Source organism: Oncorhynchus masou, chromosome 17 (assembly GCF_036934945.1).
Source record: "Oncorhynchus masou masou isolate Uvic2021 chromosome 17, UVic_Omas_1.1, whole genome shotgun sequence".
Lineage (NCBI taxonomy): Eukaryota > Metazoa > Chordata > Actinopteri > Salmoniformes > Salmonidae > Oncorhynchus > Oncorhynchus masou.
Genome location: NC_088228.1, coordinates 29,507,307 through 29,535,155, shown reverse-complemented (window position 1 = coordinate 29,535,155; position 27,849 = coordinate 29,507,307). Strand labels below are relative to the sequence as shown.

General features: G+C 43.8%; 1 protein-coding gene across 1 annotated transcript in view; it reads left to right on the top strand.

Moving 5' to 3' along the window:
• The first annotated feature begins 315 nt into the window (after nucleotides 1-315).
• LOC135558816 (voltage-dependent R-type calcium channel subunit alpha-1E-like) overlaps nucleotides 316-27,849 on the top strand; it is a 92,428-nt gene continuing 64,894 nt past the window's right edge. The window contains exons 1-4 of the mRNA XM_064992969.1: nucleotides 316-620; nucleotides 11,758-12,033; nucleotides 13,698-13,803; nucleotides 14,883-15,022. Coding sequence (XP_064849041.1) covers nucleotides 331-620; nucleotides 11,758-12,033; nucleotides 13,698-13,803; nucleotides 14,883-15,022 — 812 coding nt within the window. The 5' untranslated portion in view covers nucleotides 316-330. The remainder of the gene's footprint in view (nucleotides 621-11,757; nucleotides 12,034-13,697; nucleotides 13,804-14,882; nucleotides 15,023-27,849) is intronic.

Genomic DNA, 27,849 nt, shown 5'->3' with positions numbered 1-27,849 from the left:
GTCTGGTCTGCATAAGATAAGACCGAACAGAGATTTTCTTTAGCTTGTTATTAGCTTCTGGTTATCAGATTGAGTTACAGAAAAAAAATATTCAAAGACATATATTCTCTCTCTCTCTCTCTCTCTCTCTCCCTAGCATTATGTTGATCCCAGCAGCTCTTCTATCCAGAGATGCTCACCAGCTCAGATAAATCTCTCTCTCTGATGCCAGACCACTGTGCCCCAGTGGGTTTGGCTTCCGGTCCCAAAGTCTGCACCACCAGTATGGGGATGCATGGCACCCGCTCCTCCCTCTCTCTCCCTGAGCCCGAGGCATGGCGTCGAACCCCGATGCCCAGCCCGGGCACCACCCGTCAGGGGGGCCTAGCCCAGGGGTCCCGTTCCTGCTCCCTGCAGGTTCCCCGCTCCGGCCTGGAGACCCTCGCTCTACCCCCGCGGGCAGCCAGCTTCGACGTCCCTTACAGGGTGGAAAAGGCCGGGTCGGACACAGGCTCGGGGTCTGTGAGCCCCTGTAGTATGCAGAGGAGACGCGGGGGCATTGTGGATCAGAAGGATGTGATCAGAGCCCACGAGTCGCACAAGATGCAGAGCACACCACAAGCCCGCAGGAAAGAGTGGGAGTAAGTACACAAGATAGAGGGGGAGGGGTTCTCTTTTCACATCTCTGGCATGTGTCAAGATGAAAAGAAGCACGGGGAAAGAAATGTACAGAATGTATACAGGAATAAAATGTATACAGTCATTTATAGGAATGCACAGTATAATCAGTCAACATTGAGGTCAGTGGCGTAGCGCAGTTTTGCAGGGCCCATGCAAGGTTTGAGCATGCCTCCCCAACCCCCCCAAAATATATTATTATAATTATTCTTACTATTTATTATTATATTTTTGCCATGGGGCAGAGCAAAATTATGTTGAACCCAAGCTACAGTATGCATAGCTTGCTTGTGGAACATTGAGCTCTGAAGCCTGGAGCTCTGATTAACTCCTTAGCATCAGGAAGGAACTCCTTCGGAACTCACTTGACTGTGTCACTCTATCACTGTCGACCCCCCTCATTTCTCTATCCCCCTCTCGCCCCCCACTGGCCCCAACACACGCTCTTCATCATTCCGTACATACAGCACATACTGGAATATACTGGGTCGTTGTGTCACTCTCTCTTTGTCTCTGTCTCTCTCATGCTTTCTTTCTCATGCGTCCTCTCTCTCTATTTCTCTCTGATGAATTCACTCTCATTCTGTCTCCTCCGTGCTCTCTCTCACTCTGTCATACACACGTACGTAATTACTCTTTTGTATCCCTATTACACAAGCACACACTCTCTTGCTTCACCCCCCCCCCACCGCCCCCTCACTCATTCATCATATACAGCCAAACATAATTGGTAGAGCTGTTTATTTTGGGTTGCAACCCAGTGTTCCAATGTGCAACATTGAATGCATCGGTTACTCTCTCAGTCTTGCACTATGGTGTCTATCAGGTTTGGGAATCACTGGGAATTCACCCTTAACAACAGTTTCAGAATGTCAAAATGAGATTCAATTTGGGAACACACATTTATTCCCACGCGTTCCTCCCGAATCCCACCTCAAGTGTTTTTGGAGGCCTAATAGCATGTCCAGCAGAAAGGCCAGGCATCATGGTTTATCTGAGTGTAGTGTGCATACCTGACCATTAGAGGATGCCACAGAATAAAACAAAGCAGACCGTGGAAAATCAGATAGATAGTGGAGATGACAATTGAAAGAGAACGTCTTGTTCTTCCTAGCGGTACACAAAATAGTTTGGGTATTTGCTAAACTAGAGCAGTAGAGATGGTGAGGTTACACAAGTAGTGGATGACTGGTTTCAATAAAGTATTTCTAAGGATCTTACGAAAGGTAACAAATCCCTTTTAATTGACATATGAGTGTGTGTCTGAAGATGGAAACCTTTTTGACAAGTGTCACAGGATGGGATGGACCAACCACTTTTGACTGACAGTTGTTATCTTTGAGCAATATTGTACAGGATAGTGATTGCTGTAGGAGACATAAACAACATTTTACCATTATCAAAATGCAACTTTGATTTGGGGTGTGGTGTACAGTTTGTTACGAAGAATATGTCTATTTATATAAGCCTCAGTTATTGGTATGTCCAAACTAACATAACTCAGGAATATAGCGTGTCTGTTGCTAGGTAACGGAGAAAAATAAAAAGGATAAAGTCACTCCAGTCACTGTTTTTTGGTGAAAGTCTCTGTCGACAGTTACATAAATGCTCTTCCGAGTTCTGGCGATAAGTACACCCATTAACGTTTTAACGTGGTGCATCTGGGAATATCTTTAAAAAGGGCTGTGCTTATTATAATTTCCTCCTCCTAAATGTTATGAAGAGATAAATACATAATTTGTTTTCCTGCAATGTCTGGAGAAACAAGAGATGGCACCGGAACTGCTCTTCTCCTCTTTGTATATCCAATACAAGACTTCCTACTGAAACACATAATAACAGCACACCATTTCTGCCATGACCCCCTTACAGAGGTCATTATAGTGGAGGTGTAGTGCAGATGTGGCCTCCACCTACTACATCCGGTTACCCCCACCAGAACAGGCAGAAGGTTACTCGATTGTTCCTGGTGCTGTCATAGGAACAACCATGCTAAACCTTCTGATGCCATGAATTATGAAGTGACATCTGAAGGCATGATTATTATGCATGACGTGGATTCAATCTGGAAACAAACTCAAACGTGTTTCTCTGTGCAACTTTGATGATTAGACATTGGATCATGATCGGTTGTTACATCCAACATAGTAAGCTGAGCGGTGTTCATACACGTTCAGTTCACTTATTTTACCGGATAGAAATATTGTTTGAAGGTGGTATTGGCCTCTCCGTTTATCTAGAGGGACTGAAACCTTGACATGATGTGCTTGAAGCGGAGTTTCCCTGGGGGGAAACCGATTTCTGTAGGAAGAGGTTGCTCTATTGTGCAATGTGGCTTTTGTTGGCAAAATGAAAAGAACAGAGCAGAAATTCAAGAGAGCTGTGTCGCTATGGAAACAACTGTTAAGATAGAGAAAAAGGAATGTTTACAGAAATTTACAAATATTTTAGGCCTACCTCTGAGGGTCTTTTTTTGTGCTTTATGTAATTTTGGTTTATGTAAAACAGATAGCTGGATTTAAATGTTTTGTTTTTTGTTTGTTTTTTCTCCATCCTTCTTTCTCGCTCCCCCTCTCTTTCTTTCTCTCTTTATCTCTCTCTCCTTATCTGCACATACAGTATACATCGCATACAGTATACCCATAGGGATGGGGGGAGGGAGTGTTTGGACGACGTGGTAGTCATTTGTAAGATCCATCTCCACATCTCCCTCGGCCCCCATTGGGAAGGGAAGGACAGCCGCAAATGGAATGAGAGAGCCTGGTTGCCAAATGAGGTCTCCATCACACTCTGAACTAGTGTTAAAGCCCCTGCTTTCTCCTCTCTCTCCCTCATAAAGGGGGGTGGCCCTTCAAGATCTATTTCATGATCTATTTTTATTTCAGACATGACATTCCGATATTAGCACAATGACCTGGATTGGTTAAATATTTTAAACAGTAGCCTACAAGTTCGTCTTCACGAATACAAATATCTCAATGCTCTCGATGTGTAGCCTAAAGCGAATACAGTCACATCCAAAAGTGTTGGCGCTCTTGATTATTTCATACAGCAACACATTTTTGGTTGTTTTTGGCTCTGTACTCCAGCACTTTCGATTAGAAATGATACAATGAATATGAGGTTAAAGTGCAGACTGTCAGCTTTAATTTGATAGTATTCTCACCCATAGCGGGTGAACCATTTAGAAATTATCCCCAAGACATGCTATCCTCTCACCATTACAATACCAGTGAAGGTTAGCGTTTTAGGGTGGGGTTATGATATTAGTGCGATTGTAACTTTCTCACTCATCATTATTCACGATCCATTCAGTACTATCTGTAATCATGGTGTCCTCCACATTAATGTAGAAGTGTTTAGAAACATATTATATTCTTATGTACAATAAAAGTGACTCCAAAATGACACAATACATTATTTACCATTAATTTCTATTGGGCACAAAATAATCTGAAACACAAGCAAAACAAACAGAAAATGCCATCCAACAAAATTGTAGAGTCACTTGCTTGATGTAGTCAAATGTAGGGTATTTTAATCCATATCAGGTGAACGATTTAGAAATTACAGCACTTTTTGTGCATACAGTCCATTCTGAAAGTGTTCAGCCCTTTTCCAAATGTTGTTACCTTACAGCCTTACTCTAAAATGGATTCAATTATTTTTTCCCCATATCAGTCCACACAAAGTTGGACGCACAAATAAAAGCCAAAGAAAAGTCCAAGGGCCACAGTTGGAGAATTATAGAACTTGGTTGCATCTTCAGGACTCCAAATCTACAATTGCACATCACCTGCATGCCAATAGGCTATGTGGAAGGGTTGCCATAAAAAAAAACTTTATTGAGAGCAACCAACAGATGCAAATGTATTGGCATTTGGGTTGGAACCTGGTGCTTATGGTCAGATGAGATGAAAATAAAGCTCCTTGGCCACGCACACCAGTGGTGGGTTTGGCTAAGAAAAGAACCTCATACCTACAAAAAATATGGTGGTGGATCTTTGATGTTATGCTTTCACTGGTCCTAGGGCCTTTGTTAAGGTCGACATCATCATGAACTCTACCATGTACCAGGACATTATAGCCAAAAACCTGGTTGCCTCTGCTAGGAGTTTGAAACCAGACCACACATTTTTATTTTTCTAGGCAAGTCAGTTAAGAACAAATTCTTATTTTCAATCATGGCCTAGGACTAGTGGGTTAACTGCCTGTTCAGGGGCAGAGAGACAGATTTGTACCTTGTCAGCTTGGGGGTTTGAGCTTGCAACCTTCTGGTTGCTAGTCCATCGCTCTAACCACTAGGCTACCCTGCTGCCCTGGCAGTTGATCATCCAGCAAGACAATGACCCCAAGACAAACTCCTACCTAATATATTGATTTATGCTTGGTTGACAACGCAACCATATATCAACTATCTACTGCTTGGATAGTTATATCTGAGCCACTGGCTTAATCCTATTATTTGATTTCTATAACTTGTATTTTTTGGTTGAGATGCAGATTTGAATCCAACATATCATAAGTTAATAGGCTATTTACCATATTGCAAAAGTGTTACTGAATTGTGTTTGGCTGTCAATGCAAACAAATATCAACATTTAAAGGAGATGAACTCATCACTAAACTAAGGACCCTGGGACTAAACACCTCTCTCTGCAACTGGATCCTGGACCTCCTGATGGGCAGCCCCCAGGTGGTATGGGTAGGCAACAACTTGTCTGCCACACTGATCCTCAATACTGGGGCCTCTCCGGGGTGAGTACTTAGTCCCCTCCTGTACTTGCTGTTCACCCATGACTGCGTGGCCAAACATAACTCCAACACCATCATTAAGTTTCCTGACGACACAACACTGACAACGATGAGACAGCCTATAGGGAGGAGGTCAGAGAACTGGCAGTGTGGTGCCAGCACAACAATCTCTCCCTCAATGTGAGCAAGACAAATGAGCTGACCGTGGACTACAGGAAAAGACGGGCCAAACAGGCCCCCATTAACATCGAAAGGGTTGTAGTGGAGCGGGTCGAGAGTTTCAAGTTCCTTGCTGTCCGCATCACCAACAAACTATCATGGTCCAAACACACCAAGATAGTCGTGAAGAGGGCATGACATAACCTTTCCCCCTCAGAAGACTGAAAGGATTTGGCTTGGGTCCCCAGATCCTCAAGAAGTTCTACAGCTGCACCATTGAGAGCGCCCTGACCGGTTGCATCATTGTTCGGCATCTGACCGTAAGGCGCTACAGAGGGTAGTGTGTATGGCCCAATACATCACTGGGGCCAAGCTTCCTGCCATCCACAACCTATATAATAGGCAGTGTCAGAGGAAAGCCCATAAAATTGTCAGAGACTCCAGTCACCCAAGTCATAGATTGTTTTCTCTGTTACCATGCGGGCAAGCGGTACCGGAGCGCCGGTAGTCTAGGACCAAGTCTAGGACCAAAAGGCTCCTTATCAGCTTCTACCCACAAGCCATTAGACTGCTGAACAATTAATCAAATGGCCAATGGACAATTTACATTGACACCCCCCCCCCCCCCCCCCCCCATTTGTTTTGTACACTGCTGCTGCTGGCTGTTTATTATCTATGCATAGTCACTTCACCCCTACCTACATGTACAAATGACCTCAACTGACCTGTAGCCTCGTTATTGTTATTTTATTGTGTTACTTTTTATTATTTTTTACTTGAGTTTATTTGGTAAAAAAAAACTCTTCTTGAACTGCACTGATGGTTAAGGGCTTGTAAGTAAGCATTTCACGGTAAGGTCAACACTTGTTGTATTCTGCGCATGTGACAAATAAAGTTTGATTTGACTTGAGATGTTTCTTCTGCTTGGATAGCTCCACCCATGCCACTGAGTCTGACTTTAATTCCAGTTTGTCTACAAATTAATAATTTACACGTTAGATTCACGTCTCCATTTCAACCAAAAATCCAAGTTAAAGAATAGGGTCAAATCAAACTTTAGATGCACTTTAAATACAGTTTGATTTGATTTAATCCTATTCCAGTGGCAATTTTAGCATGTAAATCTTGGTGGGGCAATTTATTTTTATTTTTTTAGCAAAGCCAATGCACAGTACTACACTAAACAATACATTAATTTCCATATAACGGTGACAAGCGGTACCCACAAACTGTTAGGGCATACATAAAGGTGTTCCAACAGCAGTCCCAACACCTTATTACTGCTACCCCTGGCTACCGGAGCCTTTTCTGGCAGCGAAACAGTTCATTCAGCCTAATTTCCTGCCTTTTAAAAAAACATATCTGATATGGCTGACTTGCTTAGACAAATGTGGTTTCTTCTAACAATCGAGGTGTACAAACTATGACATAAGGGGACGACGAGTGTATAAAAGGCAATCTGTAATTTCGATTAAGACATTAATGAGCAACCTAGGACGGATGTAGTCAATATAACTATATAACATTTTTTTTTTAAACGGCCACATAGAAATGGCCTTGTTTTTGAAAGAAAAGCAAATTTTTTGTCCATTAAAATAACATCAAATTGATCAGCAATACAGTGTAGACATTGTTAATGTTGTGAATGACTACTGTAGCTGGAAACAGCGGATTTTTAATGGAATATCCACATAGGCGTACAAAGGCCCATTATCAGCAACCATCACTCCTGTGTTCCAATGGCACGTTGTGTTATCTAATCCAAGTTTATCATTTTAAAAGGCTAATTGATCATTAGAAAATCCTTTTGCAATTATGTTAGCACAGCTGAAAACTGCTATGCTGATTAAAGAGGCAATGAAACTAGCCTTCTTTAGATTAGTTGAGTATCTGGAGCATCAGCATTAGTGGGTTCGTTAACAGGCTCAAAATGGCCAGAAACAAAGACTTTTCATCTGAAACTCGTCAGTCTATTCTTGTTCTGAGAAATGAAGGCTATTCCATGTGAGAAATTGCCAAGAAACTGAAGATCTCTTACAACGCTGTGTACTACTCCCTTCACAGAACAGCGCAAATTGTTTCTAACCAGAATAGAAAGAGGAGTGGGAGGCCCTGGTGCACAACTGAGCAAGAGGACAAGTACATTTGAGTGTCTAGTTTGAGAAACAGATTTCTGACAAGTCCTCACCTGGCAGCTTCATTAAATAGTACCTGCAAAACACCAGTCTCAACGTCAATGAAGAGACGACTCCAGCTAAGACAATCTGCACCCTTTGTTTCTAAAATTACTAGCCTGTTCAACCTCTCTATCGTATTGTCTGAGATCCCCTCTTCAAAGGGGGTGACACTCTAGACCTATATCCATCCTACCCTGACTTTCTAAAGTCTTCGAAAGCCAAGTTAATTAACAAACAGATCACCGACCATTTCGAATCCCACCATACCTTCTCTGATAGGCAATCTGGTTTCCGAGCTGGACATGAGTGCACCTCAGCCACGTTCAAGGTCCTAAACGATATCGTAACCACCATCGATAAAAGACAATACTGTGCAGCCGTATTCATCGACCTGGCCAAGGCTTTCGACTCTGTTAATCACCGCGTTCTTATCGGCAGGCTCAACAGCCTTGGTTTCTCAAATGACTGCCTTGCCTGGTTCACCAACTACTTCTCAGACAGATTTCAGTGTGTCAAATCGGAGGGCCTGATGTCCGGACCTCTGGCAGTCTCTATGGGGGTGCCACAGGGTTCAATTCTCGGGTCGACTCTTTTCTCTGTATATATCAATGATGTCGCTCTTGCTGCTGGTGATTCTCTGATCCATCTCTACCCAGGCGACACTATTCTGTATTCATCTGGTGTCACGCCCTGGTTAAAATTTACTATGTTTATCTTCATTTATTGGGTCAGGCCAGGGTGTGACATGGGTTTATTATGGTGTGTTTCGTCTTGGGGTTTTGTGGGGTGTATAGCATAGTCTATGGCTGCCTGAGGCGGTTCTCAATCAGAGTCAGGTGATTATCGTTGTCTCTGATTGGGAACCATATTTAGGCAGCCATATTCTTTGAGTGTTTCGTGGGTGATTGTTCCTGTCTCTGTGTTTAGTTTCACTAGATAGGCTGTATAGTTTTTTCACGTTTCCGTCTGTTGTTTTTGTACATTTCAGTATTTTCATGTCAAGTCATTTTCCATCATTAAACATGAGTAACCACCACGCTGCATTTTGGTCTGCTCCTCCTTCAACAGAAGAACGTCGTTACATCTGGCCCTTCTTTTGACACTGTGTTAACTAACCCCCAGATGAGTTTCAATGCCATACAACTCTCCTTCCATGACCTCCAACTGCTCTTAAATCCAAGTAAAACTAAACGCATGCTCTTCAACGTATCGCTGCTCTCACCTGCCCACCTGTCCAGCATCACTACTCTGGATGGTTCTGACTTAGAATATGTGGGCAACTACACATACCTACACATACCAACTACACATACCTCTCCTTCCAGACTCACATTAAGCATCTCCAATCCAAAATAAATCTACAATCTGCTTCCTATTTCGCAACAAAGCATCCTTCACTCATGCTGCCAAACATACCCTCGTAAAACTGTGTATTCTACCGATCCTTGACTTCGGCGATGTCATTTACAAAATAGCCTCCAACACTCTACTCAGCAAACTGGATGCAGTCTATCACAGTGCCATCCGTTTTGTCACCAAAGCCCCATATTCTACCCACCATTGCGACCTGTATGCTCTCGTTGACTGGCCCTCGCTTCATATTCCTTGTCAAACCCACTGGCTCCAGGTCATCTATAAGTCTTTGCTAGGTAAAGCCCCGCCTTATCTCAGCTCACTGGTCACCATAGCAGCCTCCCCCCGTAGCGCGCGCTCCAGCAGGTATATTTCACTGGTCACCCCCAAAGCCATTTCCTACTTTGGCCGCCTTTCCTTCCAGTTCTCTGCTGCCAATGACTGGAACAAATTGCAAAAATCACTGAAGCTGGAGACACATATCTTCCTCACTAACTTTAAGCATCAGCTGTCAGAGTAGCTTACAGATCATTGCACCTGTACATAGCCCACCTGTACATATCCCACCTGTACATAGACCATCTGTAAATAGCCCATCCAACTACCTCATCCCCATATTGTTATTTATTTATTTTTTGCTCCTTTGCATCCCAGTATCTCTACTTGCACATTCATCTTCTGTACATCCATCACTCCAGTGTTTAATTGCTAAATTGTAATTATTTCGCCACCACGGCCTATTTATTGCCTTACCTCCCTAATCTTACCTCATTTTTGCACACACTGTATATATATTTTTCTATTGTGTTATTGGCTGTTTGTGTCACACTGCTTTGCTTCATCTTGGCCAGGTTGCAGTTCTAAATGAGAACTTGTTCTCAACTGACCTACCTGGTTAAATAAAGGTATAATAAAAATACATTAATGACAGGTTGCCACCTCTCCTGCCCCGAATGACTGGTCGCCACTGTCCTATTCTTTAACTTACATTTTTGGTTGAGATGAAGAGATGAATCCAACATATTTATTATGAACTTGTAGATTCCATTTGAAATCAACCAACGTTTTTAGTTGAATCCTGGGCTGAATTTGATCAATAGCTGTTGATGACTTTCCAAATGCTATATAGGCTTAAAAAGCTTAATTGATGATATACAGTAGGATTGATGATTACATTTAATTTGCTCTGTTAAGTAGAAGGTCCTTACAGGCCTATAGTTTTTTTTTCTTATTGTGGATATTACTTAGAAGATATTACGTCGTTTAAAGGTTTGTCCATGTTGAAAATTGGTTTCCATGATGACATAATCCTATGGTAGAAATGTTACACTCGAAACAACAGTTGACTACTTTTTCAAATCCAATGTATTGTCCATGTAGATTCCACATCACAATACATTAACAACGTTGATTTAACCAGTTGGTGCCCAGTGGGAGGCTAGTGTTGCGTTAGTGGTTCTATAGAAACCCTTACAGTTCATGTTGATGGTGTGTTCTCTGATGCAATGACTGTCACCTAGTGGTACCAATGACACACCTCATGTTAGGCAGAAAACGTTTTGAAATGCATTTCAGAGAAAGAGGCCTAGAGTATGTGTATCTACCTGCATTTTACTATAACATAATGCTCACAGATAGGATTCCTAATGTGTTCCTTAAATTTCAAAGGCGATTTCAGCCCACCCTTCTACCCACCCCTTTATGAATGATGCTTCTTGCTATACATTTAGAACTTACAAGGACCTGCAAATGGTCTGGATAATGGATTTATGTAATGCATAGTTCATGCGTATTTTTGGAAAGTGACAATTTTGAGAACATGTCAGCGTATATCATTGAACGCTGAAAGATGTATTGCCATGGAAACGGAAATATGATTTTTCTATCGCATGATAATTCTCATTGGGATGGATGTTGAAAATTGCCATACTGAAAGACGTGGGAGGGGGTTGCGTTGCGCAAGCGTGCGGGAGCTTGCGCTCGCAGCGCATTTAGAGGCAGGTGATCTTTTTGAAAGATAAGCGTGCGCCTATCAAAACAGTATTATCGCATCCAATGTTTCTCTCTCCAGAAACAATTACATTTCTGATTGATAAGCGGATAAAGGAATGCAAAAATGTGTTAGTACACCAATCGTTCCGGAAAGTTACCAATATCGAATTTGGCTGGACGAGAGGAGATGCTTAAAGTTGTTGGAGACGAGTATTCCATTATCTAACGAAGATCAACTGGGTTTAGGCTAAACATGCATTCTATAGTGTACGTAACTCATGTTAATACGTTTTAGAAAAGTCGGTGGATCCAATGATTTGCTTACGTTGAAACTTGCCTGGAGCGAGGCTATCACTTTTCACTCGCCTGGACAGATGGGATGACTGATATGCTATAGATTGAGTTATTTTACAATCCGTGTGACCGAATCGTTATACATTGTTGAATTTGTATTAAGACGCCTCACGAATTTTACCTTTTGTAGTTTACTTCAGCATGGAATTACATTACATGTAACTTTTTCAGGGATACTTTTGGTGCTCCAAAAGGTCGTCAATGGATTGAAAGTGGATCTTTTACTATTTCAATCCATTAGATTGTTCATGCTTTGATATACAAGAATACAACATTTCTACAAGGCTTATCATCGTTTTTTCTTCCATAGAATGGCTCGGTTTGGAGAAGAGGTTCAGATGGCGATGGATTCTCGAGACTCCGGGGACCCGGAGCACGGGGAGGACGGCGGGGACACGGCTTCAGGTACAGGGTCAGGGACAGGGTCAGGAACGCTGAAACAAACCAAAGCGGCGAGGGCGCGCACCATGGCTCTTTACAACCCTATACCCCACCGGCAGAACTGCCTCACCGTCAACAGGTCACTCTTTATATTCGCCGAGGACAATTTCATTCGGAAAACTGCCAAGAGGATCATAGAATGGCCATATCCTTCCTTATACTTTAAAGACTCACTATAAATCTTACCTCGTGAATAGCACAGCACTTTAGAGTAGTTTTCTGTTGTCTAAAAGTTGGCGCTACATTGACTTTAGTGCAGTTCAGCACCATGGAAAGCGCCATTCTTATCAAGTGCGCTATTCTACAGATGTTTCACTATTGAATTTAGTTGCAGGCTATGTTATGTAATGGCTGTCCTCAGTCATCACCATAGTTCTTTAGATTTGATTGGACTGTTACCTGCAATATTTTATTTGATGAGGCACGGCACATTTGTCTATAAGTCCAATGTTACTGTCTGTCTGTCAATCTATCATTTTCCATTTTTCATGACTACTTTAAATAGCTGGTCTACCATCTGTACCTTTATCCATCTCCCTCAAACCCATAGTTGTACCTATTGTGCAATAAAATGCTGTGTGAATGTGAGCTGGTTGTGCTCACTGAAGTTAACAGGCCTAGGTTGTAAGCATATCTCTGCTGCCTTGGTGCATGATGGAACATAAACAAGAGTAAGAGTCGGGACAAATGCGTTATTCTTTTCACTTTTGTGTTTTGCGACACAAATATCTGTCCCTGTCGGTCTCCTGCTTGCTGTGATCAAACCGCCATCCTAGTTGTTGTGTGGGTGTGGGACCTGAGTGGTCAAGGCAAGTTGAATGCAAAGGATTGGAGGTGTAAGGGCAAGACTGTGAGTGTTCGGGACCAGATAGTATTTTATTTTCTGCACTTGATTGAGCTTTTGTGAGGCAATGGACCTAATAGAATCATCGCCAAAGTGCACATGTTCTACACATGGCACTTCCAGGCAGGTTCAATCAAACGCTTAGAATATTTGAAAGAAAACAATACTTTGTGAGCCCAGGTCTGGTAGTAACTGTGAGAATGACTAATGGGAGTCATGAATCTGCAGAGTATTCTTTTGTTGAGGAGTATTATTTTGTTCTCTGGATTGGCTATTTTTAAATAGTTTGAGTCGTGCTGACATGATGTGGACTCATTCACAGTAGCTCCCAGAGGCTCCCTGCCACATCCTACCTCAGTGAGTTAGTGACACCATTTTCACTCAAGGCTAGAAATGAATAATGACGGAGCGAGTGTTCCGTGTGGCACCTCTTACCACAGCCAAGACAAACACAGTCTCTCATACACACACACACACACACACACACACACACACACACACACACACACACACACACACACACACACACACACACACACACACACACACACACACACACACACACAGCGATGCAGCAGCAAGTCTGCGGGTATCACATTTCACATCCAACAGGTCCCTCAAAGAGTTGTCCTGTGGGAAGAGGCTGTCAGGGCCAAAGTGACTTTTGAGCACACTCAGATAACCGTTACTGTAATGTTGTCATGGATACCGTATTATGACTGCTTTGTTTCAATGCCATTCTCTATATCAACCATTCCATCGTCCATCCGTCCAGTTTTCATTTTACTGGAACTACCAACGCCCACAGCCATAGAAGTGTAACAGATTCCATTGTAATGATAAGCCCCCTCCCCACAACACTAATATAATAAGCACTATCACTATCATCTGTTTGTAAATTGATTGTTGTGTACTGTATATGATAGTGTAAAAAAAAGCCCTTTCCTTAACCTTATGGCCCTTACACCGTTTGAGTGGGTGATCCTGGCAACCATCACGGCCAACTGCATCGTTCTGGCCCTGGAGCAACACCTTCCTGGGGAGGACAAGACTCCCATGGCCAAAAGACTGGTGAGACCACAGGCCCTGATTGGTTTCTATTAGACTTTTAGTCTGCATCTCAAATGGCCCATTATTCACTGTAATGTTTTAACTTACAGTAAATGGGTTACAGAGTTAAATGGGACCACAGTTCATTTCATTAAGAATTATCTACAGATGTTATTTACAAGAGAGTCATTGTATTACATTGCAATTCATGTGACTGAGAACTACTACAATTTTTTTATTTTGTAGGCCTATTGGTTAAAAAACTGTAATGTTTACCTACCTTTCTTTTACTGTTTTGTACAGTCTAAAGTGGCCAGCAACCCCCCTCGCCCTCAGAACAGCCTCAATTAGTGGGCTCTACAAGGTGTCGAAAGTGTTCCACAGGGATGCTGGCCCAATCCTTTCCATAGTTGTGTCAAGTTGGCTGGATTTTCTTTGGGTGGTGGACCATACTTGATACACAGGGGAAACTGTTGAGCATGAAAGACACAGCGGTGTGCAGTTATTGACACAAACCGGTGCACCTGACACCTGCTACCATACCCAGTTCAAAGGCACTGGAATATTTAGTTTTGCACATTCACCCTTTGAATGGCACACATACACCATCCATGTCTCAATTGTCTCAAGGCTTGAAAAGCCTTCTTTAACCTGTCACCTCCCCTTCATCTACACGGGTTGAAGTGGATTTAACAAGTGACATCAAGTTCATAGCTTTCACCTGGTCAGCTATGTCATGGAAAGAGCAGGTGTTCATAATGTTTGTACACTCAGCGTATAATAGTGCACTACTTTTGATCATGGTCCACATGGCACTATATACAGATTTAGTCACTGAGAATTTTCCAGAGGAAATGAAAGTGGTAGTGTGTTTATAAAAAGGCTTCTAATGTTTTTAATTCCCATTTTGAAATTTCAGACATGATTTGCCCTAACGAAAAATGTATCAACCCCAAAAACGATTTAAATGTCCTGTTGCTGGAGGATTATTTTCCCGACGGCTCAAATTAAGATCCTACACTTGTAAGGTAAATAGGGTTCCATGTTGGCTCCCGTCCCTCTGATATCCTAACGTATCCATGTTGCCTCTTCCTCTACAGGAGTGTACTGAGCCTTACTTCATCGGGATCTTCTGCTTTGAGTTTGGCATCAAGCTGGTGGCCCTGGGCTTTGTGTTCCATAAAGGCTCCTACCTGAGGAATGGATGGAATATCATGGACTTCATCGTGGTGGTCAGCGGGTGAGTTTACAACTAGTGAAATATGGATTGCTTTGCGTATGTGTGTGAAATTTGGACAATTTAAATGTCCTGTTGCTGGAGGACTAAAGAAAGGAAGCTCCTGCATGAATATGACTTGTTTATTTTGTGCCAAGGCTTTGGGTTTAAGGCCTAAATTTACTTTGAGTTCAATGGGTAGGTGGCAGCATGGACCGCTTTCCTCTCTTTTCCGTGACCTCCAAAGCTATGGCTGTGTGGGTGTCCACAGTGGTTTGTTGTTGTGGACTGTATTGCCAACATATCCATATGGATCTAGTCTATGGCAGTTAGGCCGTGACTATTACAGTAATGACTATACATTGTGTGCGTTGGGCTTCAGTCAGTGTTTGTACTTAGACACACTGTATATGAGGATGGATCCATATTTCTAAACCTTGGACATATGAGACGTAGTCTGACAAACATGCCGTAAGTCACAAATTGGTGAAGAAACCTTATTCAATTGCCTTGATACAGTGTAGCTATGGATACCTGCTCATGTCATGACTTGTGTTGGTTAGATAGATAGCTGTTCATCATTACGAAATGAAAATGTGCAACGACTAACATGTGTGTTTATGCATAACTAGGGGAAGTGTGTGCTCCCCTTGCACAGTGCGGCCAGCAAGATAGGTGGGTGGATAAGTGGATTGGCGGTCGTGTCGAAAACCTGTTTCGCCCCCAGGACCTGTAAATGTATTCCTGAAGAAGATTTTATGCTAGAAAAGTAGAGAGAGGTGGGATAGAGAGAGAGAGAGAAAGAGAGGCAGACAGAGCGAGAGAGACACAGAGACCGTTCTTTTGTTTCCCCCAGGAATGGGTTAATTTATGCTTTATGTTTACTTATTCATAATGGTTTAAGTCAATATTATTGGCATCCGTATTTGTTCAGTTCTGTTGTATGGAGGGATAAGCAGCATACAGCATACCATATTCAGGGAATATAGCTGTTGGCATATTGACATCACAGCTCACCCCATCGCCCACATCTATCTCTTTCTCTCTCCACTTTCTCTTACTGAATGTACTTACATAAAAGCCCTGCTAACAACAAACGTTCCCACAACTTAACAGAACGTTCCCTTAAGAGTTTCATTAAGTCATTAACTAACGGTGTCATAGGAATGTTCCCGTGATTTGCAAGGAATGTGAGCGGTCCCTTAATATCAAATAGAATTGATCAAGAACGTGGTTACCGTGTTCTCAGAACTTAAGATATGACTGTTCTAGAAAAGTTAAATGTGAGCCTTGCAATAACATTAACCTCTACAGGATCAGTGGGTCCCCCAGCGGGATGATTGAGCTAACGTAGGCTAATGCGATTGGCATGAGGTTGTAAGTAACAAGAACATTTCCCAGGACATAGACATATCTGATATTATCAGAAAGCTTACATTCTTGTTAATCTAACTGCACTGTCCAATTTACAGTAGCTATTACATTGAACTAATACCATGCTATTGTTAGAGGAGAGTTTACAGTTATGATCTTTGAAAGTTATTAATAAACCAATTAGGCACATTGGGCAGTCTTGATACAAAATATTGAACAGAAATGCAATTGTTCATTGGATCAGTTTAAAACGTTGCACATACACTGCTGCCATCTAGTGGCCAAAATCTAAATCGCACCTGGGCTGGAATAATACATCATGGCCTTTCTCGTGCATTTCAAAAATGATGGTACAAAAAAATACAAAAAATCTTTTACCAGATCCAATATGTTATATTCTCCAACATTCATTTCACATTTCCACAAACTTCAAAGTGTTTCAATTCAAATGGTATCAATAATATGCATATACTTGCTTCAGATCCTGAGCTACAGGCAGTTAGATTTGGATATTTCATTTTAGGCGAAAATTGAAAAAAAGGGGCGGATCCTTAAGAGGTTTAATGCGTCCAATTTTCTGTGGATTAGGAGAATATTCATCAAACATACACAGAAAATGGTTAGAAAACAGACAGTGTTTTTAACACAAACATTGTTTTTAACATACATTGAGTGTGCAAAACATTAGGAACACCTCCTAATATTGAGTTGCACCCTCTTTTACCCTCAAAACAGCCTCAATTTGTTGGGATATGAACTCTACAAGGTGTCAAAAGCGTTCCACAGGGATGCTGGTCCATGATGACTCCAATGATTCTCACAGTTGTGTCAAGTTGGCTGGATGTCCTTTGGTTCGTGGACCATTCTTGACACACACGGGAAACTGTTGAGCATGAAAAACCCAACAGCGTTGCAGTTCTTGACACACAGAAACCAGTGCGCCTGGCGCCTTCTACTATACCCCATTCAAAAGCACTTAAATATTTTTGCTTGCTCATTCACCCTCTGAATGGCACACATACACAATCCATGTCTCAATTGTCTCAAGGCTTAAAAATCTTTTGGATTTCACACATTTCTGGAACTTTGGCCAAAATTCAAGAAATGTGTGAAAGAGGCAGCCAAAGTTCCACAAATGTGTGAAAGAGAAGGACTGTATACACATTATGTCCATATAAACAAGTCTGATGAATACAATCTAGAACGGCAATAATGACATGATCAAATATTGCTAAGAATGTGAGGTTAGAGTGATTCCCCCAGCAGGTCTGGAACCCAGGCCGTTAGCACCAATGATGAACACCCTAACCACTGTCCCAACAAGAGAGATCTCTAGGGCATGTGCTTATTGGGCTTGTATAGTTTAAGGTTAATATGCCCCAACCAACATTAGACATCTATACAGAAAGCCCTTAAATTGTTCAAGTAAGTAAAAATCAATGAGAGAATAGTCAATTGAACTGATAACTGACAGACATGGTGGAGTAGAAGGAAGATCATTTACAAACCCTCAACCTCAACTAAATCTTGTAATGAATAATGTGGTAATTGAGCAAGTTGAGGAGACTAAACTGCTTGGAGTAACTCTAGATCATAAACCATCATGGTTTTGTCATGTCTTATGTCTGTTCCTGTCCTTTCTCTTGATTCTCTCTCTCTGCTGGTCTTTTTAGGTTACCTTCTCTGTCTCTCATTCCTCAGCTGTTCTACATCTGCCCTAACTAGCTCTTTCACTCTTCACACCTGTTCTCTCTTCCCCCTCTGATTAGGTCTCTATTTCTTTCTCTGTTCCTGCTACTTTCAGTGTCTGATTCTTGTTTGTGTTTTTTGATGCCAGAAGCAAGCTGTCGTCTCGTTTGCTTCCACCTTGTCCTGTCCTGTCGGAGTCTGCCTGGCTGAAGCATCCTGCACTATACTAACGTTCTTTTTGTTCCCCTGACAACGTTGGAAGAGGATTTATGCCATTCCTGTATTTTCATTAAAGAACTCTGTTTTCTGTTAAAACCGCTTTTGGGTCTTCACTCAAGTTCATAACAGAAGAATCAGACCAAGAATGGACCCAGCGGCTCCGGACCCTTTTCACTCCGCCGTCGAGATCCAGGGAGCGATGCTAGGCAGACATGAGGAGGAATTGTCTGCTGCTCAACATGCCGTTGAGACCCTGGCCGTCCAAGTCTCCGACCTCACAAGACAGGTTCACCAACTCCACCTCGATCCACCGCCCACTTCCAGGGTTTCCGAGTCTCCGGAGCCCAGGATCAACAACCCGCCGTGTTACTCTGGGGAGCCCACTGAGTGCCGCTCATTCCTCACTCAGTGTGATGTGGTGTTCTCTCTCCAGCCCAACACCTACTCCAGGAGCGCAGTCCGCATCGCCTACGTCATTTCTCTCCTTACCGGACGGGCGCGTGAGTGGGGCACGGCAGTCTGGGAGGCGAGGGCTGAGTGTATTAACCAGTATCAGAACTTTAAGGAGGAGATGATACGGGTTTTTGACCGTTCTGTTTTTGGCGAGGAGGCTTCCAGGGCCCTGTCTTCCCTATGTCAGGGGAATAGATCCATAACGGATTATTCTATTGAGTTTCGCACTCTCGCTGCCTCTAGTGACTGGAACGAGCCGGCTTTGCTCGCTCGTTTTCTGGAGGGTCTCCACGTCGAGGTTAAGGATGAGATCCTCTCCCGGGAGGTTCCTTCCAGTCTGGACTCCTTAATAGCTCTCGCTATTCGCATAGAGCGACGGTTTGATCTTCGTCGCCGAGCTCGTGGAAAGGAGCTCACGTTCTCTGTTGCTCCCCTCTCCACATCACTGTCACCTGCCGCTTCACTGCCACCCTCCTCCGCCGGCTCGGATGCTGAGCCTATGCAGCTGGGGGGTATTCGCATCTCGGCCAAGGAGAGGGAACGGAGAATCACCAATCGCCTCTGTCTCTACTGCGGCTCCGCTGGTCATTTTGTCACCTCATGTCCAGTAAAAGCCAGAGCTCATCAGTAAGAGGAGGGCTACTGGTGAGCGCAACTACTCAGGCCTCTCCTTCTGGATCACGCACTACCTTTCCGGTCCATCTCCGCTGGCCCGGTTCATCTGCTTCCTGCAGTGCCTTGATAGACTCTGGGGCGGAGGGCTGTTTTATGGACGAGACCTGGGCTCGGGAACATGATATTCCTCTCAGACAGTTAGGGGAGCCCAGGGCCTTGTTCGCTTTAGATGGTAGTTCTCTCCCCAAGATTCAGCGTGAGACGCTGCCTTTAACCCTCACTGTCTCTGGTAATCATAGCGAAACCATTTCTTTTTTAATTTTTCGTTCACCTTTTACACCTGTTGTTTTGGGTCATCCCTGGCTAGTGCGCCATAACCCTTCTATTAATTGGTCTAGTAATACTATCCTATCCTGGAATGTTTCTTGTCATGTAACCTGTTTAATGTCTGCTATCCCTCCTGTTTCCTCTGTCTCTTCTTCACAGGAGGAGCCTGGCGATTTGACAGGGGTGCCGGAGGAGTATCACGATCTGCGCACGGTGTTCAGTCGTTCCAAGGCCACTTCTCTCCCTCCACACCGGTCGTATGACTGTAGTATTGATCTCCTTCCGGGAACTACTCCCCCGGGGTAGATTATATTCTCTGTCGGCTCCCGAACGTAAGGCTCTCGAGGATTATTTGTCGGTTTCGCTCGACGCCGGTACCATAGTCTCCTCCTCCTCCCCCGCCGGAGCGGGATTTTTTTTTGTTCAGAAGAAGGACGGGTCCCTGCGCCCATGCGTGGATTATCGAGGGCTGAATGACATAACAGTTAAGAATCGTTATCCGCTTCCTCTTATGTCTTCAGCCTTCGAGATCCTGCAGGGAGCCAGGTTTTTCACCAAATTGGACCTTCGTAACGCCTACCATCTCGTGCGCATCAGGGAGGGGGACGAGTGGAAGACGGCGTTTAACACTCCGTTAGGGCACTTTGAATACCGGGTTCTTCCTTTCGGCCTCGTTAACGCTCCAGCTGTCTTTCAGGCACTAGTTAACGACGTCCTGAGAGACATGCTGAACATTTTTGTTTTCGTTTACATGGACGATATCCTGATTTTTTTCACCGTCTCTCTCGATTCATGTTCAGCACGTGCGACGCGTCCTCCAGCGCCTTTTGGAGAACTGTCTTTATGTGAAGGCTGAGAAGTGCACTTTTCATGCCACCTCTGTCCCTTTTCTCGGTTCCGTTATTTCCGCTGAGGGCATTAAGATGGATCCCGCTAAGGTCCAGGCTGTCATTGATTGGCCCGTTCCTAAGTCACGCGTCGAGCTGCAGCGCTTTCTGGGCTTCGCTAATTTCTACCGTCGTTTCATCCGTAATTTCGGTCAGGTGGCAGCTCCTCTCACAGCCCTTACTTCTGTTAGGACGTGCTTTAAGTGGTCCGTTTCCGCCCAGGGAGCTTTTGATCTTCTTAAGAATCGTTTTACATCCGCACCTATTCTTGTTACACCTGACATCTCTAGACAGTTTGTTGTTGAGGTTGACGCGTCAGAGGTGGGCGTGGGAGCCATTCTTTCTCAGCGCTCTCTCTCTGACGGCAAGGTCCATCCTTGCGCGTTTTTCTCTCATCGCTTATCGCCGTCAGAACGTAACTATGATGTTGGTAATCGCGAACTGCTCGCCATCCGCTTAGCCCTAGGCGAATGGCGACAGTGGTTGGAGGGGGCGACCGTTCCTTTTGTCGTTTGGACTGACCATAGGAACCTTGAGTACATCCGTTCAGCCAAACGACTTAATGCGCGTCAGGCTCGTTGGGCTCTGTTTTTCGCTCGTTTCGAGTTTGTTATTTCTTATCGTCCGGGCTCAAAAAACACCAAACCTGATGCTTTATCTCGTCTCTTCAGTTCTTCTGAGGTCTCCACCGACCCCGATGGGATTCTCCCTGAGGGGCGTGTTGTCGGGTTGACTGTCTGGGGAATTGAGAGGCAGGTAAAGCAAGCACTCGCTCACACTCCGTCGCCGCGAGCTTGTCCTAGGAACCTTCTGTTCGTTCCCGTTCCTACTCGTCCGGCCGTTCTTCAGTGGGCCCACTCTGCCAAGTTAGCCGGCCACCCCGGCGTTCGGGGTACGCTCGCTTCCATTCGCCAGCGTTTCTGGTGGCCCACTCGGGAACGTGACGCGCGTCGATTTGTCGCCGCTTGTTCGGTCTGCGCGCAGACTAAATCTGGGAACTCTCCTCCTGCCGGCCGTCTCAGACCGCTTCCCATTCCCTCTCGACCGTGGTCTCACATCGCTTTAGATTTTATCACCGGACTGCCTTCATCAGCGGGGAAGACAGTTATTCTTACGGTTGTCGATAGATTCTCTAAGGCGGCTCATTTCATTCCTCTCGATAAGCTCCCTTCTGCTAAGGAGACGGCTCAGATCATTATCGAGAATGTTTTCCGAATTCATGGCCTTCCGTCTGACGTCGTTTCCGACAGAGGTCCGCAGTTCACGTCTCAATTTTGGAGGGAGTTTTGCCGTTTGATTGGGGCTTCCGTCAGTCTCTCGTCCGGCTTTCATCCCCAGTCTAACGGTCAAGCCCGAACGGGCCAATCAGACTGTTGGTCGCATTTTACGCAGTCTTTCTTTTCGTAACCCTGCGTCTTGGTCAGAACAGCTCCCCTGGGCAGAGTACGCCCACAACTCGCTTCCCTCGTCTGCTACCGGTCTATCCCCTTTTCAGTGTAGCCTCGGGTACCAGCCTCCGCTGTTCTCATCTCAGCTCGCCGAGTCCTGCGTCCCCTCCGCTCAGGCTTTTGTCCAGCGTTGCGAGCGCACCTGGAAGGGGGTCAGGTCGGCACTTTGCCGTAATAGGGCGCAGACTGTGAGGGCCGCTAATAAGCGTAGGACCAAGAGTCCTAGATATTGTTGCGGTCAGAGAGTATGGCTCTCCACTCTGAACCTTCCCCTTAAGACAGCTTCTCGCAAGTTGGCCCCGCGGTTCATTGGTCCGTTCCGTATTTCCCAGGTCATTAATCCTGTCGCAGTGCGACTTCTTCTCCCGCGCTATCTTCGTCGCGTTCACCCGGTCTTCCATGTCTCCTGTGTTAAGCCCGTTCTTCGCGCCCCGCTCGTCCCTCCCCCCCCCATCCTTGTCGAGGGCGCACCCATCTACAGGGTTCGTAAGATTTTGGACATGCGCCCTCGGGGCCGTGGTCATCAGTACCTAGTGGATTGGGAGGGGTACGGTCCTGAGGAGAGGAGTTGGGTTCCCTCTCGGGACGTGCTGGACCGTTCGCTGATCGATGATTTCCTCCGTTGCCGCCAGGTTTCCTCCTCGAGTGCGCCAGGAGGCGCTCGGTGAGTGGGGGGTACTGTCATGTCTTATGTCTGTTCCTGTCCTTTCTCTTGATTCTCTCTCTCTGCTGGTCTTTTTAGGTTACCTTCTCTGTCTCTCATTCCTCAGCTGTTCTACATCTGCCCTAACTAGCTCTTTCACTCTTCACACCTGTTCTCTCTTCCCCCTCTGATTAGGTCTCTATTTCTTTCTCTGTTCCTGCTACTTTCAGTGTCTGATTCTTGTTTGTGTTTTTTGATGCCAGAAGCAAGCTGTCGTCTCGTTTGCTTCCACCTTGTCCTGTCCTGTCGGAGTCTGCCTGGCTGAAGCATCCTGCACTATACTAACGTTCTTTTTGTTCCCCTGACAACGTTGGAAGAGGATTTATGCCATTCCTGTATTTTCATTAAAGAACTCTGTTTTCTGTTAAAACCGCTTTTGGGTCTTCACTCAAGTTCATAACAGGTTTAACCTTATTGCTAAAACAGTAGCTAGGATTGGGAGAAGTCTGTCCATAATAAAGTGCTGCTCTACCTTTTTAACAGCACTATCAACAAGGCAGGTCCTACAGGCCCTAGTTTTGTCGCACCTGGACTACTGTTCAGTCGTGTGGTCTGGTGTCATCCAAAAGGACTTAAGAAAATTGCAATTGGCTCAGAACAGGGCAGCACTGCTGGCCCTTGGATGTACACAGAGAGCTAATGTTAATAATATACATGTCAATCTCTCCTAGCCCCAAGATTGACCTCATCACTACTTTTATTAATGAGAGGTATTGGAATGTTGAATGCACCCAGCTGTCTGACTAAACTACTGGCACACAGCTCGGACACCCATGCATACCCCACAAGACATGCCACAAGAGGTCTCTTCACAGTCCCCAAATCCAGAACAGACAATGGGAGGTGCACAGTACCACATACAGCCATGACTACAAAATGAACTCTATTCCACAACAAGTAACTCATGCAAGCAGTAAAATTAGATTTAAACAAACAGATAAAAATACACCTTATGAAGCAACACAAACATAGGCACTGGCACATGATAACATTCGCACTATACGCACGTACACATGGATTTTGTGTTTTAGACATGTGGTAGTAGAGTAGGGGCCTGAGGGCACACACTTAATATGTTGTGAAATCTGATGTAAATGTATTGTAATATTTTCTTAAATGTATAACTGCCTTAATTTTGCCTGACCCAATTTGTAAGTCGCTCTGGATAAGAGCGTCTGCTAAATGACTTAAATGTAAAAATGTAATGTGACCCCAGGAAGAGTATCTGCTGCCTTGGCATCCATAATAAATACAATACAAATGCCATGAACCAGAAGGTTGTGAGTTCAAATCTGTAACGGCTTTCTTCTGTGGACGTAGGATCGGACCAAAGCACAGCGTGGTTAGTGTTCAACATGTTTAATAAAGACAATAAATGTGAACACTACAAAATACAAAACAACAAAATGTGAAAAACCGAAACAGTCCTATCTGGTGCATAGACACAAAGACAGAAGACAACCACCCACAAAACACAACACAAAACAGGCTACCTAAATATGGTTCCCAATCAGAGACAATGACTAACACCTGCCTCTGATTGAGAACCATATCAGGCCAAACATAGAAATGGGAAATCTAGACACACAACATAGAATGCCCACTCAGCTCACGTCCTGACCAACACTAAAACAAAGAAAACACAAAAGAACTATGGTCAGAATGTGACAAAATCCCAGGTGAAGAAATGCTGAATAATAATTACTGTATAAATGAACATGCACAATCCAAGAGTGTGTGTAAAATATGTAAGCTAAAAACACTGTGTATTAAAAGCAGTGTGTGTGTTAATAGCGCTGTAGTGTTCATTAAATTTAGTCAGCCAGTGATTGTCAAGCAAATAACTGCCGGTCTCACGGTAATTGACTTTGAAATAACATAAACACATTTAGAATCTCCTGTCTTCCATGCCTAGGTTACCATCCACTGATGCAGACCTTTGGAACATCTACATTTTAAAACATCTAATAAATGTATTTAATATAGCCTCACAAGTGAGAATATATCATTCACAAGTGAGAGGCTAATGTTGCCACCCATCAGACTATTCTTGATTTAATCTTATCTTTACATATGCTAAATAATATATGTGTGAAATTAGTTTTGATTTAGAATGGAACATTATCATTCACCTCAGAGCAAGGGGAAAAAAAATTAATCTATGCACTTAAATAGTAAGTGGAGGACGCTTTTCCCGTGGTTCATTTTCATGCCAGCCAGGTAGGCTATACTCCTGTTGTAAAGAGAAGCAATGTGTTTAATATTAGGAAAGTTGAGAAATAAATATAGTAGGCCTAGCCTATAGAAAGCTGATGGAATTCTCCCCTTTTTAATAGAGGCCATCACTCTGTTTTATAACGCAATTGCATAGCCTATAGAAATGTTGAGCAACATGAGATCATGGGCTCTCATGAAGTGTTTGATTAGATTTTATGATACCATTTGCATTGATGTCTGAATGATTAGAGGGACATTAGAGTGCTGAGTACCAGGCAGTTAGCAAGTTTGGTAGGCTACTAATGACCACCAGCAGCATCAGAGCTTGGAGAAGCCTAATTACTGTAACTAAACAGTCACGTGGAATATGACTGCCATCATGACTCGTGACCGCCTGTGAGGCGATAATACGGTTACCATAACAGCTCTACTGTATGTGTGTGTATCACTGACCATGCCAACAGGCAAAAAGAGCTTTGACTGGAATCAGTGGTTCACCAATCAAGGCCCTAATGGGCTTGGCAACAGTAACAAGGCGTAATGTGTAATGAATTTATGTTGTTGTTGTGAGAACGTTTCTTTGGAAACATTCTTGCAAACGTCCCCATTAAATTTGTCTAGAACATTAATATTTTTTAACATTCTGAGAACATGGCAACCATGTTCTGTGTATGTTTGATGTGACTTTGATGGAATATTCACATAACCCTCAGAAAACTGGACACAGGACTGTTCTTGCAATGTTCTCATGAAATGTGTTTAGAACATTAATATCTAACATTGCGAGAACATGGCAACCAACAGGTCAATCTCAACAGCTGTTCTTTCACCATTTAATGTTGGAAGAATAGATGCCCATCGCTGGAAGAATCTAAAACAGAGGCTCTACTTAGATTCACAATATATCTTATTCATTTTGGGCCCCGATTCAGGCTTAGAAAATGTACGCCTTTCCCACGCACTTCTCAGTAGTTGATGTTCGGACTTACCTTATGCAGTTGCATAATGGGCGTGGGTCCCTTGTGCGCGCTGAATAAAGGTAATACAACTACTGATAACCCTCCCACTTCCTGGCCAACAGAATTTCTCATGGAGTTTTCATTCATTGGATTTTCAGTACATTTATCTAAAGCCCTACCTTTCAAATTGGTGCAACTTTAATCCAAATTTTCTCGACAGACTCACAAGAACAGAGTCCAGATTACTTTCTGAGTCAAAATGCATGCTGAGATCTACCGCTCAATTAAAAAAAAAACATTATTTTAAAAATTGAAAGCCTATGCAACATTAACCAATTAACAGTTCCATAGCAGCTACCTTTTAGCAATAAGTCTGTGCCGTAGGCTATAGGCCCAAAACCTTATCACTGCATATTGGCTACGCTTGAATTGCCCTACCAATTTTGTTTTTCTCAGACAATTTTGAAATTCTATTGAAATTTTTTAGATACAGTATATGATCACACTAGTAATAGATCATTTGTTATATTACTTGTGAGGCACAGCTGAGTGAGCACACTATTTTTTAGTGGACTGATGGCCTGCATCTCATGGTCATTCTGAGGGGAGGGAGGGAGCAGCTGTGAGGCTGCCGCTCACTCGACTCACTGTCCCTCTGCTCTCCCTCCCTTCCCTGAGAAAAGGGGGCAGTCTTCCAGCTGATAGCAAAACTCAAGTTGCACTGCATCATTTCTGCCTCATGCCCCAATTCATGTTGTTACTCTTATTACCAGAGAAAGTGAAATATTCCTCAATATTAAAAATACACAAGTTGCTAATAATAACAACAGAAGCTTATTGAAACACTTTGCAGTACTCATTCATTGCAGCAGCAATGCTGGTGGTAGCATGAGTGGACGTAGGGAGAACGCACATTTTATGGCTTATAAAAATGTTGAACATAGTGTTGACAGTGCTGAATAACAACTTGAATAACTTACCCATAAAAACAGCAGCTCTCTGCTGTATTTGTTGTGTCCATTTCTAGTCACGGTTTTAAAAGTTTAGAAATCTCACAGTATAAACGTTTCTGTGCATTCGAGGCTTCTTCCTAGTCTATGGCTCGAGGAAACTGTGCAGACAAGGTGTCACGCCCTGGTCGAAGTATTTTGTGTTTGTCTTCATTTATTTGGTCAGGCCAGGGTGTGGCATGGGTTTTTGTATGTGGTGTGTTTGTATTGGGATTGTAGCTTAGTGGGGTGTTCTAGTTATGTCTATGGCTGTCTGAAGTGGTTCTCAATCAGAGGCAGGTGTTTATCGTTGTCTCTGATTGGGAACCATATTTAGGCAGCCATATTCTTTGAGTGTTTCGTGGGTGATTGTCCTTAGTGTCCTGATGTCCTTGTTCTGTGTTTATTTACACCAGTATAGGCTGTTTCGGTTTTCGTTACGTTTATTGTTTTGTAGTGTTTGTATTTAGATTCGTGTTGCTTCAGTTTAATATACATGGATCGTAATCTACACGCCGCATTTTGGTCCAACTCTCCTTCCCACCTAGATAGCCGTAACAGAATCACCCACCACAAGAGGACCAAGCGGCGTGTCAACAGGCAGGAGCAACAGGAGAAGCAGCAGCGGCAGCAGGAGATACGAAATAAGGATTTCTGGACTTGGGAGGAAATCCTAAACGGAGAAGGACCCTGGGCAAAGACTGGAGAATATCGCCGCTCCAAGGAAGACCTGGAGGCGGCGAAAGCGGAGAGGCGCTGGAATCAGGAGAATCAACAGAGGCAGCAGCAGCAGCAACAGCAGGAGAAGCAACAGAAGCAGCAGCAGCAACAGCAGGAGAAGCAACAGAAGCAGCAGCAGCAGTGGGAGAGGCTGCATTACTTGGAGAAATGGACTTGGGAGGAGATCCTTGATGGAGAAGGACCCTGGGAGCAGCCTGGAGAATATCGCCGCCCCAAGGAAGAACTGGAGG